The sequence below is a fragment of the Pseudonaja textilis genome, chromosome 15 (assembly GCF_049901715.1).
Source record: "Pseudonaja textilis isolate UNSWEBS1 chromosome 15, rPseTex1.2, whole genome shotgun sequence".
In the NCBI taxonomy this organism is placed as follows: Eukaryota; Metazoa; Chordata; class Lepidosauria; order Squamata; family Elapidae; genus Pseudonaja; species Pseudonaja textilis.
This window is the reverse complement of record NC_142004.1, coordinates 12,232,953-12,255,364: the sequence shown is the minus strand read 5'-3', so window position 1 is coordinate 12,255,364 and position 22,412 is coordinate 12,232,953. Positions and strand designations below refer to the sequence as shown.

General features: G+C 44.6%; 1 protein-coding gene across 1 annotated transcript in view; it reads right to left on the bottom strand.

The window, feature by feature from the left end:
- Nucleotides 1-22,412, bottom strand: part of SPPL3 (signal peptide peptidase like 3) — a 109,555-nt gene that overhangs the window by 7,836 nt on the left and 79,307 nt on the right. Inside the window, exons 3-10 of the mRNA XM_026717031.2 lie at nucleotides 18,421-18,509; nucleotides 16,405-16,524; nucleotides 15,100-15,178; nucleotides 11,751-11,863; nucleotides 5,078-5,184; nucleotides 3,704-3,867; nucleotides 3,329-3,528; nucleotides 801-910 (exon numbers count right to left, since the gene is read on the bottom strand). Coding sequence (XP_026572816.1) covers nucleotides 801-910; nucleotides 3,329-3,528; nucleotides 3,704-3,867; nucleotides 5,078-5,184; nucleotides 11,751-11,863; nucleotides 15,100-15,178; nucleotides 16,405-16,524; nucleotides 18,421-18,509 — 982 coding nt within the window. The remainder of the gene's footprint in view (nucleotides 1-800; nucleotides 911-3,328; nucleotides 3,529-3,703; nucleotides 3,868-5,077; nucleotides 5,185-11,750; nucleotides 11,864-15,099; nucleotides 15,179-16,404; nucleotides 16,525-18,420; nucleotides 18,510-22,412) is intronic.

The window sequence follows — 22,412 nt, the reverse complement described above, 5'->3', positions numbered from 1 at the left end:
CAGGTAAAAGTTTCCCCCGTCCAGTTGATTCTGACTCTAGGGCACAGGGCTCATCTCCGTTTCTTAGCTGAGGGAGCCAGCACCGTCCAAAGACGCTTCCGTGGCCATGCTGCCAGCATGACTAATATATATATCCCAAGGCACACGGAACGATATTACCATCAAAGTAGTATCTATTGAGTAGTATCTACTCGCACTTGCATGCTTTTGAACTGCTGGGTGGGCCGGAGCCGGGGCAAAAACAAGAGCTCGTCACGCAGTACTTATCCTTAGCCAGGCCAAGGCCACCTGAATGGTCTTGAAACAACCAGGGGTAAGTGGAGGGCTACCTGCTCACCGTAGTGCTGCTGCAGGCCATCCCGACAAAAGATTCAAGAAGGAAGTAAAGACATTTTTAACATGCATGCATTGGTCGAGGAGTTTAGTTTTCAGGCAGTGGGCAGTCTCAAGCAATTGCAGGCAGGTCGATTTAAAACTTAAAAGTAGAAACAAAAACTGATTTAACATGGCAGCCCTTTCAGGGCAAGAGTTCATTATTTCTTTGTTTTTGTTTTTTTGAGCAGGAACTGTAGTGTTCGGAGAGGCCCTTCTAGGAATTAGCTGCCTCTGTTCTGAGGCTACAGGTCAGGCTCTCCAAAGCGGGGGTCCCCAACTGTGGCAACTTTTAGGACTTGTGGACTTCAAGTCCCAGAGTTCCTCAGCCAGCGAGTAGACGCCCACGAGTCTTAAAGCCACCACGGCTGGAGACCCCTGCTCCAAGGGGGGCAACCCAGAGCTGGTCTTCATCTTGCCGCACTTACCTTTAAGTAGGCCATAGTGAGGAGGGGGAGCAAGGTAAAGGGCACCAGGTACAGCAGAGCCGGCTGGGCTGCCCGGTGGATGCGAGACGCCACGGTTGCTGTCAAGAGCCCTGCGAAGGAGGCGAGAAAAGGCACCGCTAGAAGATGTCTTGTTTTAACTCAGCAGATTCAACCCCTGGAGAAATCTACTACCTCTAGAAGGCCTGGGGCAGAGGAGGACAATGTGTCTTTGCTGGCTCTGTTCTGCTACCCATTTCCAAACAGATTGATCTGCAAACCAGAGATCTCCAATCCCGGCAACTTTAAGATTTGTGGACGTCGATTCCCAGAATCCCCCAGGCAGCCAATTAAAAACTAAAAAGCTTTCCAGAGTTAATAACGGCTCCAAAGCTGCACATTCCTCTGCTAGTCCATACTATGAGCTAGTCAGCCTATATGTGTATGTTTAAAACGAATTAAAAATCAGGGCTATACAGGTGGTCCTCGTCTTACCACAGTTCATTTAGTGACCGTTCAAAGTTACAACAGCACTGAAAGATGTGACTTCACACTTACGACCTTTGCAGCACCACCACCCCCATGACCATGACCATCAAACTCCAGGTGCTTGGCAACTGGTTTGTAGTCATCGCTGTTGTTGTGTCCCAGGGCCATGTGACTCCCTTCTGGGACCTTCTGACAGGCAAAGTCCATGGAGAAGGTCAGATTCACTTAACAAGCAGGTTACTAGCTTATCAACTACAATGATTCACTTAACGAACGAGGCAAGAAAAGCAAAAATGGGGCAAAACTCACTCAACAAATTTCTCACTTAACAACAGAAATTTTGGGCGCTCAATTGTGGTCACAGTCAAAGACTACCTGTCTTTTAGAAAACCCTGTGTTAAAAAAAAAAAGCGAAACAAAAAACTCCTCTTCTAAGTTTGGCTAAAAAGTTTACAAGGACTCCCCAACCCGTCATGGCAATTTGGGCCTGGGAATGCCGTCATTAAACAGTGCATTCATAAAGGGTGACCGCTTTGCTTAGCAATGGCAATCCAGGCAGTCTGTGTGTGCCGATGTTACGTGAATGCCATTAGGCTGGGCAATTTCCTGCTGGCTTCCTGCAATCAAGTCACTGGGGCAGCTGGCAGGAAGTGGCTAGCCCCTGGCGTGTACAGTGGCAAAGAAGTTCTCTTCCAATTCTACAGTGATCTGAAGACCCCGCTCTCTTTCCGCACCTGAACTTTCCCATTTGGAAACTATTTAGAAATCGACGCTGCATGTATTGTGTTTATGAGAATGAGGCTGGTCTATTGCTCAAGGTACCAGGCTATAAGCTGGCTGACCTCAGGCCTTTCCTCTCCGCCCTAGGCAGGAAGCAACGGCAAACCACTTCTGCAAACCTTGCCAAGAAACCCTCAAGGACTTGTCCGGGCAGTTACTAGAGCCAAAAACTGACTCAAAGGCACAAAAATACATACCTACATACAGGTTTATAGGTCTATTTCCACATTTCTCCCTATTTCTACATAAACTGTGTCATTTGAACAAGGTTTAAGATTAAACAACTCCTCAGAAAAGGTGCTTTATGGTCTGACCATCACAAAATGTTCCAACTCTCCCCCTCCTCCGCCCCCAAAAGTGATTATAATCTGGGCACTTGGTAACCCATTGGCACTTACGACCATGGTCGTAAGTCACGTGATTGCCGTTTGCAATCTTCCCTGGCAGTTTCCCCGGCAGAAAGTCAACGCTTCCTATGGGGGTGCTTCACAGAAGTGGAGGAGACCCTGGGAACCCAAGCTCAGGTCGATTATCCATATTAGCACTGAACATCCTGCTTGGATTTCACCCAGGAAGACTTTCAGTGCCACAGAAGAAGGGCGGGGTGGTAGGGTAAGGGGGGGGGAGGAGGGGCTTCAGGGAGCGGAAGAAAGCCTTGCACAGGTCGCATGCAGGTGTGTCTCTGCTCAGGGGCTGAGAATCCTGCTTGGATTTTCAGTCTGAGAGGAGAAACCTGCCCACAGCATTTCCAGCTTGTCCCGCCCAGGGTCTCCCACACCGGGAGTTCCTTACCTGGAATTCCATCTGCTTAATGACCCCTGAGATTGCTAAACAACGGCAACTGAGAGGGCCAGCATTGCGGTTGTTAAGCGAAGCAGTCATGTGATGTCTTACTTAATGGCTACTCTCTCAACAACCGATGTCCCACAGCCAATTGTGGGTGTAAGTCGAGAACAACCTGTATGTGTGTAAGCTACGTTTTGATCAACCTATAAGAGTTTTAAGAATTTGCACTTCTTACCTTTTTGTTTGTTTTGCCCTTGGAAAAGAATCATAAATCACTCCAAATTATGGCAAACCCAGTTTGCGAGAGGGAGAGATTCGGGAAAATACTACAAAGACCGTTAAAGAGTTTTGTAAGAGAAGCATTTTCTTTCCACGGAGGGATCCAATGAACACTTCTACACACACACACACACACACACACACACAAACGCCTTCCACACTTGCCACGGCCTTTTCCAGCTGCCCTTTCCTCTTACCTACAAAGTAGCCGATGAGAGTGCAGTGGAAATAGGAGACCTTTTGCATCCGGCCAGAAATGTTCCCGGGTCCTGCTGTGCCACAGGAATCTCCGTTCGCTTGTTTTTTGTAGTTGTCGTAACGCAGCACGAAGCAAAGCAGGAGGCCTGGCATCACAATATCTCCGATCCCCAGCATGGAAAAATGGCTGCCGGTAGAACTGCAAAAGAGCAACTGGCGTTAAAGCAGCCCTCATCTCTTGGCCAGCACGAGCCACAAACCGGCCAGGCCAGCCGGGCTGGTGAACGGAAGGCTACGGGTCCCCCTTCTGGAAGGGCAACCATGTCCTGAAAGCCGACTGAGAAGTAGGAAACCAAGAGGCCCGACCATCCTACCTTGGAAAGACAAGTTTGCCAGGCAGGGACAAGCGGGGGACGTCTCGGCCGACGCTGGGCCCCAGGTGGAGCTTCCGGGATAAAACATCCAGGGGGTTGTCTGCTGGCTGGGTGGCCACTTTCACCATGACGTTGCTGTTGAAGATGTAGGCAGAGAAGAAGACCTGGGGGGGGGTGGGGGGGGAGAGAAAGGGTGAGTTTGAGCTCCTCGTGAGCCGACTTGGAACCTGCAGCAGGGAAGCAAAACGGGGCTGGCAGATGCGCCCAGCAGGGGTCAGGGGCCAGCCTTGCGGAGCCGCCTTGCTGCTGGTGGGAAAGACATACAGGAATCTTCCGTGGGGAAATTAAACCCCTTGGTCCACTTGTATCATTCAGCTCTACCTGTGACTTGGAAGCCCTTCCTTAAATAAAAGAACTGAACTAGTCAGCAGTGAGCAAGGAAGCGGGAGGCCTGCCCAGCTTGTAACGACCCTCTGTGGAGCTCTGAAGAATAAACAGCCCAGCTTCCACGAAGGCAGGTCTTCACAGCAAGGCAGCTTCTGCAAAGCGGAGACTGGGCCCGGCGTTTCTCCCCTAAATAACAGGTCCCCGTTGGAAGATCTACCCAGCCCTCTTTGGGCATTCATCACTGATGTTGCTTCAGCCTGGAGATTTGGAAGGGGAGGCCTCCCCACCCCCCACCCCCGTGCCTCTAAGCTCTAGGAAAGAGGGAAGGAAAAGGACTCGATGGGAATGTCTCTTAGAGCTGCAAGCACAGTGAAGTAGCAGCTACCAAAGAGCTGGTCAAGGGGTCTCTTTTTTTAAGGGTGGCTGTGCTCCCATCCCAGAAACTCCAGCCGCTTTGCTTTCCATGAAGTCACAGCTGTTGATATGATATGCCTGATACGGTCTTTCAAGCTCAAAGGAAAAGAAAAAAAATACATAAATAGAAGAGCAAAGGTTTAGAATTAAAATACGTTAGATTTTTATGGTGAGCCTGGTTTATGATGCGCATCGTGTAGCAGCTTTTAATTTCCCAAACGCTGAAGTGCATTAAGATGTATATTTAGCTCCCCTAATGAAGATTTCAGATCCTTCTGTGCTTCTCCCAGCTGAAGTGAACATGAGAGCCTCAGGGGAATGTTTTTGGGGGAGGGGGGGGGAAATGAACGTACATTTTATATAAATGAAAAGGCATTTTGACAGTTGATCAATGCAAAGCATTCTGAAACGTAACGCCTGTAGAGGCATTCCACAACACTCCATAAAAGCAGCTTGTGATGTCAAATGCTGCAAGCCAGTTTCTCATGCTGGAAGAATACTGTGCTTGTGGTCACACACACACACACACACACACACACACAGAGATATACAGGTGTGTACTCCAAAACTCACCCAAAAGACATCATAAATTAATAGCCCCGATAGCAGCAGACAGGAGACCTTAAGGCTTGGCAGACGGACGAAGGCGATCATTGCCACGCAGAGGCCCATGGCCAGAGCTATGAAAAGAAGGAATGAAACCAGATCTGCATCATCCGGTGGAATAAGAGGCATCGGTGGAAAGAAAAGGCTTCAGTGGAGAAGGCCCAGGGCAGAAATATGCCAGGCGTTGCTGAACCAGGTGCAGGGAAACCCAGAAAGCCCCTCTGAGGGGCTTTGAGCAGGCAGCTTCTCCCAGATCAACCCACCTCCCAGGGGGCCCAGAGTCAGGGGAAAAGGGCTGGTCGAAGGAACCCTTCACGCTGAAGCCTGGTATGAAATGTGAGATACAGGTAGTCCTCAACGTATGACCATAAGTGAACTCGTAATTGGACCCTTTTTTTTGCAGCGGTCATTAAGTGAATGGATGGTTGTGGTTGTTGACTGGACTCATTGTTGGCTGTGGGATTTTTTTATTTATTTTTTTGCTGGAAACTGGAAGTAAAAGCCAACCAACACCCCCCCCCATCACAAATCACAGTCACATAAATGCATGCTGACCACACCTGGGGGAGAAGATGTTGGAACTTTGAATTGGGAAAAGTCCACTGTGATTTTAAATGGTCACTAAGTGGCCAGTCGTTAAGTCAAACACTACTTGTGTATAGTACGGGAAACAAATTTCAAATTAAAGCAACAGCTAAGATGTCCAGCTCAGAATTGGGGAAATTTACCAGGATCTACTCAATGCCTCTCTCCCCAGCATCATTTAGTGCTGCAGCTGTTTGGCTTTTTCAAATTTTAACACCAAATATCAGACAAAAAAAAGTGCGTCTTTCCAAGCAGTGCTGCCGAAAAGGAGGTTCAAGTGAAAGCTGCTCAGCCCAGGCCTCCTCTTCCTTTTACTGGCACTTCTGCCCAGCACCAGGGCAGCATTGCTGTTCTGCGCTTGGACAGCGCTGAGAGTTTGAGATGAGGAAAGGGCAGCTATAAGAGCCTAGAATTAACAGAGTTAGAAGGGACCTTGGAGGTCTTCTAGTCCAACCCCACGCTCAAGCAGGAGGTCCGATGTCAGGGATGTCCAACCTTGAGAACTTTAAAATCTGTGAACTTCAACTCCCAGAGTCCCCCTGGCTGGCTTGGGAATTCTGGGAGTTGAAGTCCACAGGTCTTAAATACCCTAAGCTTGGATACCTAAACCATTCTGAACATCTGGCTGTCCAGCCTCTTTCTAAGAGCATCACCTCCTTCCCAGGCAGCCCAACTCTGCAAGAGGGAGCAGCTGGAGAGGACCTTCTCAGGAGGGCATTTCTGGGGCTTTGATGTTGATCCTGCCGGGCAGCTGCTTTGGAAAGCTTTGGGTACCAGCCTATTCCCCTTCTTATTTCCTAAAGGGTTTAGTTCTGTTCCCCCTTTGGTAGTGCCATTAACCTGGGGGGGGGGATGACTTGTCGTGGCTTGTATCAAACATAGTTTAGTCAAGACAAACACATTTAACTGCTGACGAGCCAAGTGCATTCCTGAGGCCCAAGCCTGCTGCCTCTGCAGTCTTTCTCCTAGGCACAGAAGTCAATGGCTCAAACAGGCAAGAAATGTGATCATCCCACACGCCTTCGTGCAACCTTATTTTAATAATCTGTCCATTTCAGAAGCTTTCCCGTTGTGTAAAGGGCTTGTGGAAAACATACTTTTTCATTACTTATTAAGTCACAGTGGGTTTCCTCAAGTCAGTCAAGAGAGCTGCTCTGGATGATGTTTTAAACACCCTTAAAAATTTTCAATTAAGAACCAGCCTTCCAGAATCCCCAAAGAATAAGACACGCTGCTGGTTCAACACTTTCAAAATGAATTTTAAATCCTACCATCAGTGTTAGCAGTTCTTGCACACAAATCTTCTATTTCTGTTTTCTGCTACTTTGCAAGACAAACATTTAAATCTATGGTCTTTGCAAGCAAGTCACTCCCCACTGTATTTCAGCACTTTCAAGTAGGAAAAAATAGAGTAAAGCATAGCAGGATGCGGAAGTCCTTCTTAGCTTTATCCACAAAAACAGGCGGCTCGTCCACCTCCAGAAGGCACCTATCCAGTCTCTGCTTGATGATTGACAGCAGTGGCTAAATGGCCCCACAGTTAAGATTCCCTGAGACATGGAAAGTTCTTCAGGTTTTTTCAACTTTCAGAACCAGTTAACAAATCCTTGGTCTTCATGGGACACTCCAAGAATTTGTCCCATAAAGCGTTGGCCTTCTGTTCATTAGACTAAGCCAGACAGTTACTTCACTTCTTCTCATAAAACTTGTTTTCTATACTGCTGACTCGCCATCCTCTATTAGTCTACATTATTTTTGAAGTGCCAACAGTGGGCACCAGAATTACAAGAAATGTATCTTTTGTTTACAGTGCCTTCAACGTGCAGAGAAGAAATTAACATTAAATGTGAAGGAAATACACCTATTCCAAGTTCCAGTAATTTAAAGGTAAGAACGTATTCAAAGGGATTTGGGTAAAAATATAAGGAAGGGGAGACAAAACAATTGTGACAATGTGCTAGCAACCACAAAGTCAAGTAGAAGGCCTGCACAATGGACAAAAGACAGAACTTTCAGAAGGAGCGGGGAGGGGAGAGACAGCGAGAGAGGGACTGAGATTTCAATTATTTGCACATCTGCTCAAAAACTAGCTTATGCATGATTGCAAAGTCTTTCAGTTCCTCCGTGGTCTTGCTGACTTTTGTCTTCCAGAAGGCAGAGAGAGAGAAGACAAGGGCATTGCTTTTCCTCAATCTGATCCCAGTCAAAAGGAAGAGCTGGCGGAAGAGGAAAAAACCATGGAAATCTGGGCAGAAATAACATCATCTTGGGGTTCAAGGTATTACAGAGTGAGAAAACGGAGCACAGCCGTACACGCACATTAGATTTCAGGAGACCAGCAGCTTTAGAGAAATCATAGGCAGAATCTCACAGGCAAAATCTCTCAGATAAAGGAAGTGCAAGAGAACTCAGAACTAAAAGGAGGGAAAAAGCAGCTCAGGAACCCACCCAAGATGCCCAGGGAGCTTTTGACCAAAGGGACAAGGGAGACGGGTGTCAATCCCAGAAAGGATGCCTGTCAGACAGCAGCTAATGCAGGAAGTGGGAGCCCTTGAAGAGCCAAAGGAGCAGAGCTCACAAGGGAAGCCAAAAGTAATAAAAGCCCCTTTTGGCTCTAGGGGTGGCAAAACCAGGGGGAGGGAGGGGTGGGCAGCTGCTAAGAGGTGGAAGGCCAGGTGGGGAGAGGGCCCAGTTCCTATGTGGCTTCTGGCTTCTCCTTTGGGGGGAGTTGCATTCAAAGGGCTCTAAGTAGGATGGTGACCCAAAGGAGGGAGTGGTAAAGAAATGGCAGTAAAGAGAGGTTGAGATTGCGGCCTCCAAAATCAGATCCACCCAAGAGGCACAAAGGGACTTGGGGGTGCTGTCTTGGAGGACTTCCTGGTGCAGCGGAGGAACCATGGATGACTGGAGCATCAGAAGTTCAGAGAAGGCGAAGGCTGCCCCACTTTCAAAAGGTGGGGGGGGGAGAATGGACAGCAAAGCACCATCCTGCCTGATGTGAATCCTGGCCAAAATTCTGGAACCGATGACTAAACAGTTGGCTTGTGTACACTGGGGGAAGAATGCATTGCTTGGCAAAAGCCAGCAGGGGTTTACAAAGAGTAAATCCTGCCAAACCAACCTGATCTCCTTTTTTGATAGTCACCAGTTGAGCTGACCCAGGAATGCAGCACGCTCAACGTGTTTTAATTTTTGGAAGGCATCCAACTCGTGCAACTCCAGCAGAGAAAATGGCAAAGGTAGGCTGGACTGGCCTATCGGATGGCACAGCAGGGCTGGCTGAATAATCATACCTTGGGCAAGGACAGTCATACCTTCAGTCGGTCCACGTGAAGCTGGAAAAAGTGGAGCAGCACTGGCAACTCCAGGCTAAAGTCCAAAGCAATGGGGTAACGTATGGAAGCAGCTCAGGTAGGTACTTCCCTAATTCGCTGGACTAGAACAGGATGGAGATGATTTACGGCACAGACTTGCAAAAGATTTATGTCTGTAGCTTTATTGACTTTCTCCCTGTGGCGTTGACTTCCTGGCCTGGTCTACTTCATGGGCTTATTTACAAATGACCTAGACAAGAAGTTAGAAACCGTGACTACAAGGTAGTCCCTTGATTTATGACCACAACTGAGCACAAAATTTCCACTGCTAAGCGAGACAATTGTTAAATGCGTTTTGCCCCATTTTAAGACCTTTATGCCCAAGTTGTTAAGTGAATCTGTAGTTGTTAAGTTAGTAACACGGTTGTTACCAGAGGCCTGAAGAAGGCTTCTGCAGGCCAAAAACTAGCTCTGTTTTGTCACTTCCTGTTTTTTCTGAAAACACCAGAAGTGACGAAACGGGCCTAGTTTTCGGCCTACAAAGCCTGCAGAAGCCTTCCTCAAGCAGCAGGGGTGGGTGGGTGGGGATTGCGTGTGTGTGGGGGCACGCGCATTGCCTTCTGGGTGCTGGCACACAAGTGCGAGCTTGCAAGCACATGCACAATTTTTGGCACAGGAGCCCAAAAAGGTTAGCCACCACTGGCCTATGCCATTCCAGACAAATGGCTGTCCAGTCTCCATTGGAAAGTCTCCAGGTTTCCTTTCGGTTATCCTTTGGCCAGACTGTTCTAGAACAATAAATTCTATTCTGGCATTGCATTTGGAGTTTGATCCTAGGTAGAGGCAGATATTTCTCTCTCTGGGCACGATGAGAATCTATCTACCGAATATAACTCCGCACTGGCGACAGGAAGGTCATCCGGCCAGTAAACACTCAGCTCTATTCATTTGCCCAGACTCTACCTCGCAAGGGATTATGGGGTCATGAAAAGAAGATGATTGGATTTTGAGAAGGAAACCGACAAACTCAACTGTTTTTGGAAAACGAGAGGCATACATAAAATGGACGGGGAATGTTTGGACACGCTGGCAGGCGGTGTCTGGAGAAGAAAAGACTAAAAGGAAATACAATCACTATATTCAAGTTGCTGAAAAGCTGCCACTAACAAGGTGCAGAAGAAGCGTTCATATTTGTCCAGAATATAAGACAAGAAGCAATGGGTTTAAACTGCAGGTGGAACGTATTTGATTTGAGCATCAAGAAGACTATCCTAACCTTAAGAGTTGCTTAACAATGGAATGGGCCGCCTTGAGAGCGGATGGACTTCCTTTCGCCGGAGCTCTTTCAACATAGGCTAGCCGACCATCTCCTGCCAATGCTGTAAGAGCGAGTTACTGCTTTGGCAGCCAGGTGAACTAAAGGATCTTGAAGGCCCCACCAACCATTATGTTCTATCATTCTACAAACAGTATAGTTGTTTATTTAAAGATGATGCTTCATTGAAAGTGCTGAGAGCAGCTTTCTACTCACACCCAGTCCGTGTGGTATCAAGTATGTACAGGCCCTACAGGCTTCATCACAAAGGCAAATATTAGATGAGGTACAAGTGTACAGTAAAACAGCGGTATTTACACAGGAAAAAGAGTGGGTAGCTCTCCATGCCTGAAATTCTTCATTCTCTGATGAAAGAACCAGGCTGTGGAACTGATAAAGAACCAACCCCCCAAGGAATGTTATACCACAACCCCTTCCAAACTATTTGCTATAAAAACAATTTTACTAGCTAGCTGAAATACGGCAGTTAAGCAATGAAGAACCATCTTCCCATGGGGCCCGCTTGTTCCTCATGTTGGGCCCGGAGAAGAGAAAGAAGACTAGGTATGGGTGATTCTGATAACTGAAAATCAATCACCAGGATACCACTTGTACCCAAGTTCAAGTTAGAACTAACTGAAAATCCAAAACCTGTTTGGAACACAAAGTCACCAAATGCTTTCTAAAAGCCGAGCCATGGCTGTTCCTGCATTGAAAATGTAAGGATGCTTCCTCTTTCTAGTCTAAAAATGAAGAATGAAGCCCATGTACTGCAAACACGGCGACTTTTGCCTGCCTAAGCTAGAAGGGCACTTGCTGCCCCTCTGCCTCTAGTAATCCAGGGGCTGTTTCTTTGGTCAATATTAGAAGTGTTTCAGATTAAAAGCATCCTTTCTTTAAAAAGTCTGCAAGTATTCTGAGTTCAGAATACATGTCTCAGACTCAAAACAGGCCTGTCTTTGAAATACTTTCAGAATGAGACAAGCAACCCGGTTCCTTCTTGAAAGAGCTGAATTGGGGCATTTCAAGTTTGAAATAGGTTGGATTCAAAGCACCTGCATATCTCTAGATCAGCGTTTCTCAACCTCTGCAACTTTAAGGTATGTGGATTTCAACACCTGCCCAGAATTCTTCAGACAAGCAAGTCTGGGGAAGGCTGGGAATTGAAGTCCAGATATCTTAAAGTTTCTGAAGTTGAGAAATGCGGATCTAGGTGGCCCATTGAACCTAATGTAGAACAAGCAAACAAAACAAGTGAAGGCAAGTCTGTGCAAGGATTCTGAAGTTCTTTGAACCCAAGGGATTTACTCCAATCCAGGAATGAATGCCATATAAAATACTCCGTTCCACGAGAAAGGTGGGGCCTTTGGGGGGGAATTCAGGAAGGTGAACTTCGTCCCTCCTCATTTGCATCTTCTGCACTTACCATCCATGAGAAGCCAGTGCCCAGTTAAGACCCAGATCAGGACGAGCATCACGGAGAGCGAGAAAGAGAGCAGCTCTGCAGCAGTGAAACGCCCACAGCATCCAAAGGAAATCCTGGAAAATATGTGCACAAGTTTAAGATCCTCTCAACAAAAGGAGAGAAAACATCTCCAACTCTCTTTCTAGGGACTCCAACAAGCGCACTGGAGCATTAGAAAAGGGTCCCTCAGAAAGATCGGTCCTCCAAAAAGCACTAAGGGGAACCACAAAAGCTTATTTTGGATCAGCCATTCGATTTCTGCCTTTCAGAAGGTGTCACAAATATGATCATATAATGGTGCCATACCTGCATTCTAAAGCAAAGTACAATTTAAAAAACAAACAAACCCAAAACTCTGATTAAAATTACTAAACTAATTTGGAAACGTTCTTTTCTACTACAATTCTCTTGAATTATTTGTTTTCAACCAGATATAAACTAAACAATACAAAATTAATCACAAAATTGATGTTGTACCCACTGAGCTAGTTGTTAGTAACAAAATATATTTGCCATAAAATATCTATGAGAATACAAGTTACAAAGTGAGTAACACAATTAATCACAAAGTTCAAGTGAGTAACTGTGAATCTAAAATCTATGTATTACTATAATAAAATAGGAATAAAGTAACTAACAGCTATAAATAAATATAAATTCTAAACTCTGAAAACCTCTGTACAGTTTATTGAAAATCATGTGACTTACTTAGATATGTAACCAAATTTAAAAATTAATTATGCATTACTTTAAAAAGCATAAAATGACAGATATACATTGTTGGCTGCTAAGATCAAGATAAAAACAGACTGTTTTAACCGAATTAATATTAACTGGATATCAATTCTAGCAGTGTTGCACATAGTGCACAATTGGCTACGTTATAAGCCAGAGGTGGGGAAACCATGGCTTCTTTATGACTTGTGGACTTCAACTCCCAGAATTCCTTAGCCAGCATGGGAATTGAAGTCCACAAGTTGATGTCCACAAGTCATTCTGGGAATTGGTCCACAAGTCATAAAAGGACCAAAGTTCCCCACCCCTGTATGTAAGCAATGGAAGAATTATTGTGCAAAAATACTAATACAGAACTGACTTGCACAGTAACTTTAGGAGCCCTGATGGTGCAATGGTTAGAATACAGCATTGCAGACTGACTCTGTCCATAGCCAGGAGTTCAATGCCAATGGCTCACGGCTGACTCAGCTTTCCATCCCTCTGAAGTTGGTACACTGAGGACCCAGATTGTTGGGGGTCAAAGGCTGGTGGGGGAGGAGGAAAGGGGATGGTTCTGTATACGTGGTGGGCAAGCACACGCACGCAGCTCCATTTGCATGAGTGGCAGGCACACACACCCGTTCGTGCAAATGGAGTGTGCGCGTGAGTGAGGATGCACGCACACTTGCCCACAACTTCCATGGCCCGGTTCTGAAAGACTCAGGTGGGCCGTGAGCTGTGGGTTGGGGACCCCTGCTGTAAAGCACTATGAAACGGTATAGTAAGTCTAAGCGCTGTTGTTATTGCTAACTTAACAAGTCCTGAGTGAATAAGGGTTGCGCCTATTAGCTGTGCAGATGAGGAAGCATGCTAGTGGCCGTTTCTATGAAAGGGGGCTGGCTCCATGTGCTCCCAACATAAAAGGAAATTTCAAAGATGCCATCCCTGACCGTTTTTCTCTTGGAGAATATTTGTAGCTTTATTAAGTAGGGCCAGAGAATATATCATGCATCTCCCACTTCAGGATGGTATCTCATTTTCATTATCTTTATAAATAATCCAAAGCAGCGAACAGATCTAAATTCTATCCAAATAACAGATAATCAGATAAGAGATAATGAGAGTTGGAAGGGACCTTGTAGGTCATCTAGTCCAACCGTGCACCCAAGGAGACCCTACACCATTTCTGACAAATGGCAGTCCAATCTCTTCTTGAAAGTCTCAAGTGAAGGCGCTCCCACAACTTCCGAGGGCAACTTCTGTTCCCTTGGTTGATTGTCCTCACTATCAGAAAGTTTCTCCTTATTTCCAGGTTAAATCTCTCCTTGATCAGTTTCCATCCTTTATTCCTTGTCTGGCCTTCGGGTGCTTTGGAAAACAGCTTGACCCCCCTCCTCCTCTCTGTGGCAGCCCCTCAAATACTGGAAGACTGCTCTCCTGTCTCCCCTGGTCCTTCTCTTCCCTAGACTAGATTTCAGAGTCTAGACTTCAGAGGAGAGCATGGATTCAATCGATCTTGTATACTGGGGGAGTTTTTTCCCATGTCCCTGCCCAAATTGAAAAAAGCCAAAGCGAAATGATGGTGAAGAACTGGAGCCGTCATTCTCTCCCTAAAGGCATGGCAACCCACAGAAGATGCTCCATCACAAGGAGAGGGTCTGTTTGTGACATGGAGGTGGGGTGGAGAGAAGAGGGGCTTTGGGGTTGTGGCCCCACGACTAAGTATGCCCCCCAGGCATGTTCATCTCTTTACCCTGGACTCCAGAAAGCTCCTTCTCCTTTAAGGAGGCCTTTGATGTCTGGCCATGTTTTATTTGAGTAGTTAACCATTTTTTACTTATGCTGTCACACTGTAAAATTGTTATATAAAGACATTTTTACACAACAATGTTGTGGATTGGACCAGCATATGATTAACAGACAGATAAACAGACAGTATTGTTACAACACTGTTTCAGTATTGATAAAGGAGAATATTTGTAGCTCAGGGTTGAAATGAAAGGTCCTTGGTGCCTCTGAGTTTTCTTGCAGACGTTTCATTACCCAAACTAGGTAACATCTTCAGTGATAGCAAAGTGTGAGGTTTGTTCTCAATTCATATTCTTGTGGCTTGTCTTATCAGTGTGGGTGGAAGTGATCTTGGAGGTTCTTTGGTTAGACGGTTCACTGTTACTGTTATTTGGCAGTTTCTTGATTGGAGGATTGTGTACTTGATTGTTGATCTGACGTTAACATTAGTGTCAATCGATGCTCATCTGGATACTGATTGCTGGTGAGGAGGTGTCTGGTCTCTTTTGTCTAGGATCAAGTAGACGCGACCTAATGTGGGTAACAAAACATCTGCAAGAAAACGACCCAGCTCAGAGAGCACCAAGGACCCCTTGTGTTTCGGTATTACCTGGGCACCAGCACTGCTCCACATTTCCAGGGAAAAGGGAATTTGGGTTTTCTTGTCTGAGGCCAGAAAAGATTGCATATGGTACCTTCTCTGCACGCATGAAAAGCCTTGCAGAACTCACTGCTAAAAGCTATTTCACCACCAGTCCAACAGGATCTCTTAATGACACAGAAAACGAGCAAACTTCCTTCTTACTTGTTTTGAGGTGAACAAGGTCGTGTTAAATACTGGCACATTGGGAGCAGGAGGAAAGCAAAGGCTATTGTTGCAAGGACTGCGGAGAAATAGAAAAAAGGGGGGAAATGTCATTATTTCAAACAAAAAAATCAAAAAATCCAAGAAAAGCAGACGTCCGCCATGAACTCAGGCGATTTTGTTTTCAAGAGTCTTGCTCTTGAAGAACGTATCAGTATCCTCGTTGATTGCTATCCAATACTTTAGACCCACGAAACAAATACTTTCTGAAATGGAGATGTGTCTATGACGTTTGGCAGAAGACAAAAAACTGGGCGCAGTATACCAGAGGCTGCCTTTTTGTGACGGAGCCCAAGTTTCAGCCCGCAGACTCGGGCTGACGAAGATACAACTGGGAAAGTTTAGCAACATCAGCAGCACATCTGGACTCTCATCTTCCGAGTTCTTCTCCGCAGCCTCACTGAAAGAAATCGGCACCTGAGGCTCTTGCGGCGTTTCTAACCGCTTAAATATCGTTTTGGAAAAAGAGCTTCCCAGCGGATTATGTTGTACTGTTATTTCATTTTAACTGTTTTATTCTACAGGTTTATGGACACCCTTCAATTTTATGGTGGTTTACCAAAAAAAAAAAAATATTACTACCCTAAAAAGGTAAAAGAGAACCAATGCAATGTATAAAAAGCAGCATAAAAACAAGCGAAGCATAAGAAACGTAAAATGATTTTAAAAATAGCCGAAATAGGTGAGATCAGGCATTTGGTGTGTTGGGGGATAGGGGGGAATGACTGCTGTGTTACGTATTTCCAAATCAAGGGTTGACAATTTGGTTGTGCCCAAATAGTTTATGCTACAACTCCCAGCATGCAACTCACTTCTGGTCATGCTGACTAGGGTTGACAAAGTAAATACCTTTTATTCAGCCCTCTTGGTACACACACAAGGCCCTTTGGCAAACATTAGACTAGATTTTTCAAACTGTTCCTTGGAACCCCAAGGGTGAAAAAAAGCATGATTTTGCCAACAAGCCTGGGGACCCAGAATCCATCAACTGGTTGGTTTGACTATTGTCACCAGAGGTGGGTGGAGGTTTATTGGGATTTTATTTCTTTAAGATGTATGAAGTCACTGTGAGTGATTTGGGAAACCATTTAAATGCCCTTAATTAAAAAATAAAATAAAATAAAAATCAATAAAATAAAATAAGTTTCTCAATTTCTTCCACTAGCACTGTATTTCTTGATGAGGACTTCCAGTTTACAATCGTGAAACAACTGGGAGACCCCTCCTTGAGACCACCAGCCTCACCTGCTGTGCATATTGTAAAAACCACCTGAACCGAGTCAAAGAAGAAGAACATAACCAGGAGAGACACGGATGCCCCAATGGGCAGGAAAAGCGCCTGTGTCGAATCAATGGTCTGGATACCTGCAGGGCAGGAGGAAAAGTAACAATTATTTGGCATCACACAACAGCCCCAGCTACAAGGGCATCAGCCTAGATCCTCTTGGTGCCACACAAAGAAATAAAGCTAAAGTGACAGGCTAGATACACACATTTTTAAATTGCAAATAGGAAACGTTCAGAAGAGGAGAAAAACAAGAAGTATAATATAGTCCTTGAGTTATGGCTACAATCGGGACCAGAATTTCAGTCACTAAGCAATGTGATCGTTAACTGACTCCTCTTATTATGACCTGATTTTATGACCATTCTTGTAAACTTCATTTACAGTGATCATTTGCACTATGAAGTTTATCACTGGGATCATTAATTAAATCTGCTTTGGCTAATTGGCTTTTTAATCCAGCCTGAGAAGATTTTGTTCACTTTGAAATAAATTCAGAATCAATTAAAATATTTTGTCCTCAAGAATAATGTATATCTGGAAAGCTGAAACTGAATGACCGTTCTGAAGGGTAGGGTTTAAAGTGGTTGTCACAATTCAGTCTCTTCTCCATTCAATTATCTGAAGTCCATTATTATTTTTATTCTAATGTGTTAATTGTTAATCTTGTAGTTTCAATGCTTTTATATAAAATTCTAATAATTAAAAAACTAAAAGCTCATAGCTTATTAGGATACAGTTCAATACTTTGCACTAACCTACTTATATACCACCAACACCTCTTAAACTAAAAATATTAAAAATGGAATGAATCCCACTATATTTTATATGCCTTTCTTCAAAGTAAAGATGCTGTCAACTCGTACATTCTTATGCCTGTTCCCGAGTTGACATAAGAAGGAGGGGGCAGATGTATTGTATTGTACTACTTGTAACTTCCAAGATCAGGTTAATTTTCTTAAAAGTGTTTCATCTATATTTTATAGACAACAGCACTGCTACTTCAAAATGAAATAACCATTATTAACATATATTAGAATTGTATAATTTTAGATTGATTGTATTAGTGTAGGGCAAATATAATTATTGCAAGGAAAGATAGTGAAAGATTTATAAAATATGGATATTGTTCTACATTTCTAGCTCATGCAAGGTAATCTGAGTAGGCTCCATTTCATTTTAATTCCTCAACATGCTCCTGAAATGTGTCATGTATTATAGGTGGCCCCAACCATGGAATAATTTTAAGATTTACTGTCTAGACCACTAACACAAGAAGCAGATGACAGAACTGAACAAACAAGTTACTCTCCCCATAGGACTAAGAGATAAGCTTTCACTGATCTCACAATCCCAAATGGCTTAACTCAGAGTCCGGATCCTCCTAAAAACATCTCATCGGGAGGTTCTAGGACTCACTGGCACTGTGGCTGCTTCTGCAGAGGCCGAACCTTACACAACCTGTGATTAGCTATCCACTAACTTTACTTCTGACTTTTATTTGGAGTTCGTCATTGTTGCCTTCCTTTTATTAATTTCCCCCTTTCCACAAATAAGCTCATTTTTGTATCTTGCATATTCCAGCACTATTTAAAAAGAAACATTTAACTAAGCTAGTCCTTGTTTTATGACATTGCAGGGTCTGTTTTTCACTTTGGGCAAACCATTCCAGAGAACTTTTCTTTTTAATATACTTTTTGTAGAGCTCGGTAAAATTGAAGGCTCCTTTGGAAGACAATACCTTGGGGGTGGAGCCTAACCTTAATTCCTATGGGGGAAAGCCCCACCCCTTTCCATTAACAGACTATTTTTAAACATCCCAACAGTTTTGCAGAAAGGGCCTCAGTCCCATTTCTTCCAGCAGGGCTACACTGAAAGCTAGATTGGCCAGCTGTGGGAAGCATCCAGTGCTAGTCACAGTCTACCCCCAAAAGTAGCACTGTCATGAAAGCTGGCCTTTGAAGGAAGCCTCTTACTGTTATTGGTGCTACCGCCATTGAAGGGTCCAGCCGAGTTGCTGCTGTCCTTTTCCTTGTCTTGGTTCTCAAAGTCCATGTTCAGGGACCTGCAGAAAACAAGCACAGGCAAAATACCTGCTTTACATTTGGAAGGGCCAGAACTTTGATGTCTTTAAATGGAATATCAGTGCAATCAAAACATGCTTTTTATCATTTGTACCCAATTTTTGGTAGAATTTTCTAAGCATCTTACACAAATAGTAGATGTATTAACAAAAATCAATTATGCAGAAAATTATGAAATTTTAGCAATGTAAATGCCAGCAATCACAGAATCAAAACTTAGCAACACGATTCATTAAAACAACCTTATGCACAAGAGTCAATTTTGCTTTTATTAAAGTTTTGCATTCTTCCAAAGGCATTTTTTTCTAGTTTTGCTGTATAGAAAGAGAAGCAAAACAATAAAATATTATTACAATATCAATTATAATAGCTTATAAAATCAATATGAAGCCAATTTCAATTTTCAGATTTAGTTAGGACCAGCTGTACATTCCTAGGGAGATCATTCTGCAGCTGAGCAACATTAATAAAAAATATCCTTCCTCTCAGGGCACTTGCAACACAAGCTCATCTTATCTGTTCTTAAATATTTGGCCCTTATATGCACATAGTTCATTTTTACTGCTAAACTGGAGTTTACAATTAAGATGTAGTATCAAATCAAACTGGACATCCATTGAATGGGATCTTCTCTAATGACTCATGAAGGAAAAAGACACTGACCAAGTTGTTGCCTTATAAAAGTCTCTGAAGTTGTTCACAGACTTGAATTTCAAGCACCTCTGAGCCCTTTTCTTCTTCAGCCCCATGCAAAGAATAGCGGCAGAGTTCTTTTCCCTGGTCAGTATCTGTTCCACTGCAACAGTTTCCAGTACAGGGAGTCTGTCTATTACAGGGAGTCCTTAACTTACAACTATTCATTTAGTGACTTAGAAATGCTACCACAGCACCAAAAGTGACTTACAATTGGTTCACACACTTACGACCATCACCGCTTCCCATGACAACATGATGAGAATTTGGGTACTTGGCAATGAGCATGTATTTATGACTGTTGCAGTGTTCTGGGGCCATGTGATCACCACTTGTGACCTTCCCAGCCAGCTGGCGACAAGCAAAGTCAATGAGGGAAGCCAGGTTAGTTTACTGACTGTGGGGAAATTGCCAGCTAGGCTGGAAGGAGAGAGTCAAGCATGGGCTTAGCTTAGAGTCCTTACGCAGCTGCAAAAGGCTTGCGCTCCCCCAAGATTAGCCACCCCAAATTACCTCAAACTGCAAGACGGGCAACATATAAATCAGTGGTCACCAACCGGTGGGCCGCAGCTCACTGGTGGTCCATGAGAAAATTTGGGTGGGCCACAGCATGCTGAAGACCAAATGGCTGGCAGGGAGGTGGAGCAACCCTGCAGTCCTCCCTAGCAAACCCATGTCATGGCTGCTGCCTCCTGCCTCAGTCCACCGAGGAGGCCGAGCCGCAGCGGGAGGAGCGCAGATCTCCTGAGCTGCAGGAAGCGGCTGACAGCGATGCTCTCAGGTGAAGATGTTGCGAGGGGGAGGCTCGACCCCCTCTTCCTCCTCGATACGTGAGGCAGGAGGCAACACCAGTTCTGAGGTTCCTTCCCCCCCCGCCCCCTCGCAGGCCAGTGCACACCTGGGAAGGATTCCAAGGCCCTGATCTCCCGTGCATATGAGTCCATCCGCTGCCTGCATCAACCCTGTTGCCACACCTCCCCGCCAGCCATCTGGTCTTCAGCATGTGGCTCATTGGCCTCCAGACATCAGAAAGAGGGAGAAAGGCAGAAAGAGAGAGGGAGGGAGGGAGGGAAAGAGAGAGAGAGAGAGGGGAAAGAAAGAAAGAGAGGGGGAAGAGAGAAAGAGAAAGGGAGAAAGAGAGAGGGGAAGGGAGGAAAGAGAAAGAGGGAGAAAGGGATAAGAGAGGGGGAAGGAGAGGGAGAAAGGGAGAGGGGGAGGGAAAGAGAGAGAAAGAGGGAGAAAGGGAGAAAAAGAGGGGGAAGAGATAGAAAGAGAAAGTGGGAGAAAAGGAGAGGGAGAGAAAGAGGGAGAAAGGGAGAAAGAGAGGGGGAAGGAGAGAGATGAGAGAGATAAAGAGGGAGAAAAGGAGAGGGAGGGAAAGAGAAAGAAAGAGAGAGAAAGGGTGAGGGAGGGAGAGAAAGAGAGGAAGAAAGAGAGAAAGATGTGGGGGAGAGAGAAAGAGAAAGAGAGGGGGGAAAGAGAGAAGGAGAAAGGGGTAAGAGAGGGGGAGGGAGAGAGATGAGAGAGAGAGAGAGAGAAAGAGGGAGAAAGGGAGGGAGAGGGAGGACAGAAAAAGAGAGAGGGAGATGAGAGAGAAAGGAGGAGGAGAGAGCCTGGTGTTTGGTTTTCTGTGGGAAATGGCTCCAAAGTTGCAGAAACAGGCAGTCAAGCTAAGTGCCTGAAGGACCCCATTCTGTCAGTGGGAGTCCAGGCGCTTCAGTGAGCAGTATGCTGGATTTATGTTAGTGGTCCCAAAATTATGAGTTCGGTGGTCCCTGAGGTCCAAAAGGTTGGCGACCCCTGCTCTAATGTTGTATGCACTGTGAGCAGAACTGCTAAGTTTATAGACAAGGCCTTTCAGCTAAGAACGCGTTGTAATGAACAGACCAGAGTATATACTGTTTTTTAGGATTTAATATTTTACTCGAACGCTTCCTGGGGTCCTCTGTAAGGGAGATGGGCGGTTTCTAAATTTGATAAATAAAATAAAAACAAAATAGATTGGGGTATCATGTAAAAGTGATGTCGCTTTGTAGAGTAAGATGGGCAGCATTTAAACTATATTAAATTAAATATTTGAATGTTGATTCTTTGTATTTAGCACGTATTTTATTATTGTATTTGCTTTTACCTATTTTATTTGGGAAACCTAATTTGTGTTTAATCTTTATTTTTTATTTTTTAAACAGACCATAAAACTAATTAATAATAAATTATCTACCTACCTACCCACCCACCTATCTTCCCTATAAGCTTCCTTCTCTTCAGTACAACAAAAATAGCAATTTTAGAACATTTCAATTCTTCCCCAAAGAATCTAATCTCTGTGAATTTAACAAAAACAATACTGAACAAGAGCAGCTACTGCACAATACTGTGCTATTTTTAGATTTCCCAGGCTTCTGTAATAGTTCTGGAGCTTTTGCTTATTTTTTTTAGAAATTCAAGGAATGTGTTGCTCTTTCCCTGAATTATCCGGCGTGTTTCAGATAAAAGAGCCAGATTGCAATTTTTATTGCAAGTTGGATTAAAATGAGCCATAAGAATAAATTGACAAATGCTTCAATTTTCACCTTTAAATAAGTCACTCTAAAAGCAATTACTTCTTCACAACCTTTATAAATATAAAGCATCTTGGCAAAGTTTCAACGAGGTCCCACTCGCCATCTTCAGGCTGGTGCTTTCAGCTTCGGGCTTGTGCAAGCAAACCATGATCGGAGCTGCTGTCTCCCTATATATATACTGGTGGGGAGGTTGGCTCTGTTGTCATTTCTTGATCGGTTGATGGAGTTGATGTTTGCAGATTGGCTGGCTTTTTCATGAGAACATGTGTGGCTGAGGTATTGGCTGTGTGTCTATCTGCCTTCTATAGTTGTGCTTTTAAAGTTGTAGCAACGTTTCGGCAGAATCTCATCTGCCATCATCAGGCTTCTGTGTTGTGTTCATCTGTGAGTCAGGCTTTCACAGCCTTTTCTGTTTTAAATTTGGGGCTAGCCTACTACTGTGTTAGAATGATTTTTTTCTTCTTCCTGATTGGTTGGGAGTCTTGGTCTGTGTTTATTGGTCTTGGAGTTTGCTGCGTTCTGCTTGATTGGTGTTTCTAATATCTTCTGTCTGTTTTGTAGCTTTTTTGTCTTGATTGGCTGGCAACCTGTATTGGAGGCTTTTAGTGCAGCTTGGCTTCAAGTAAA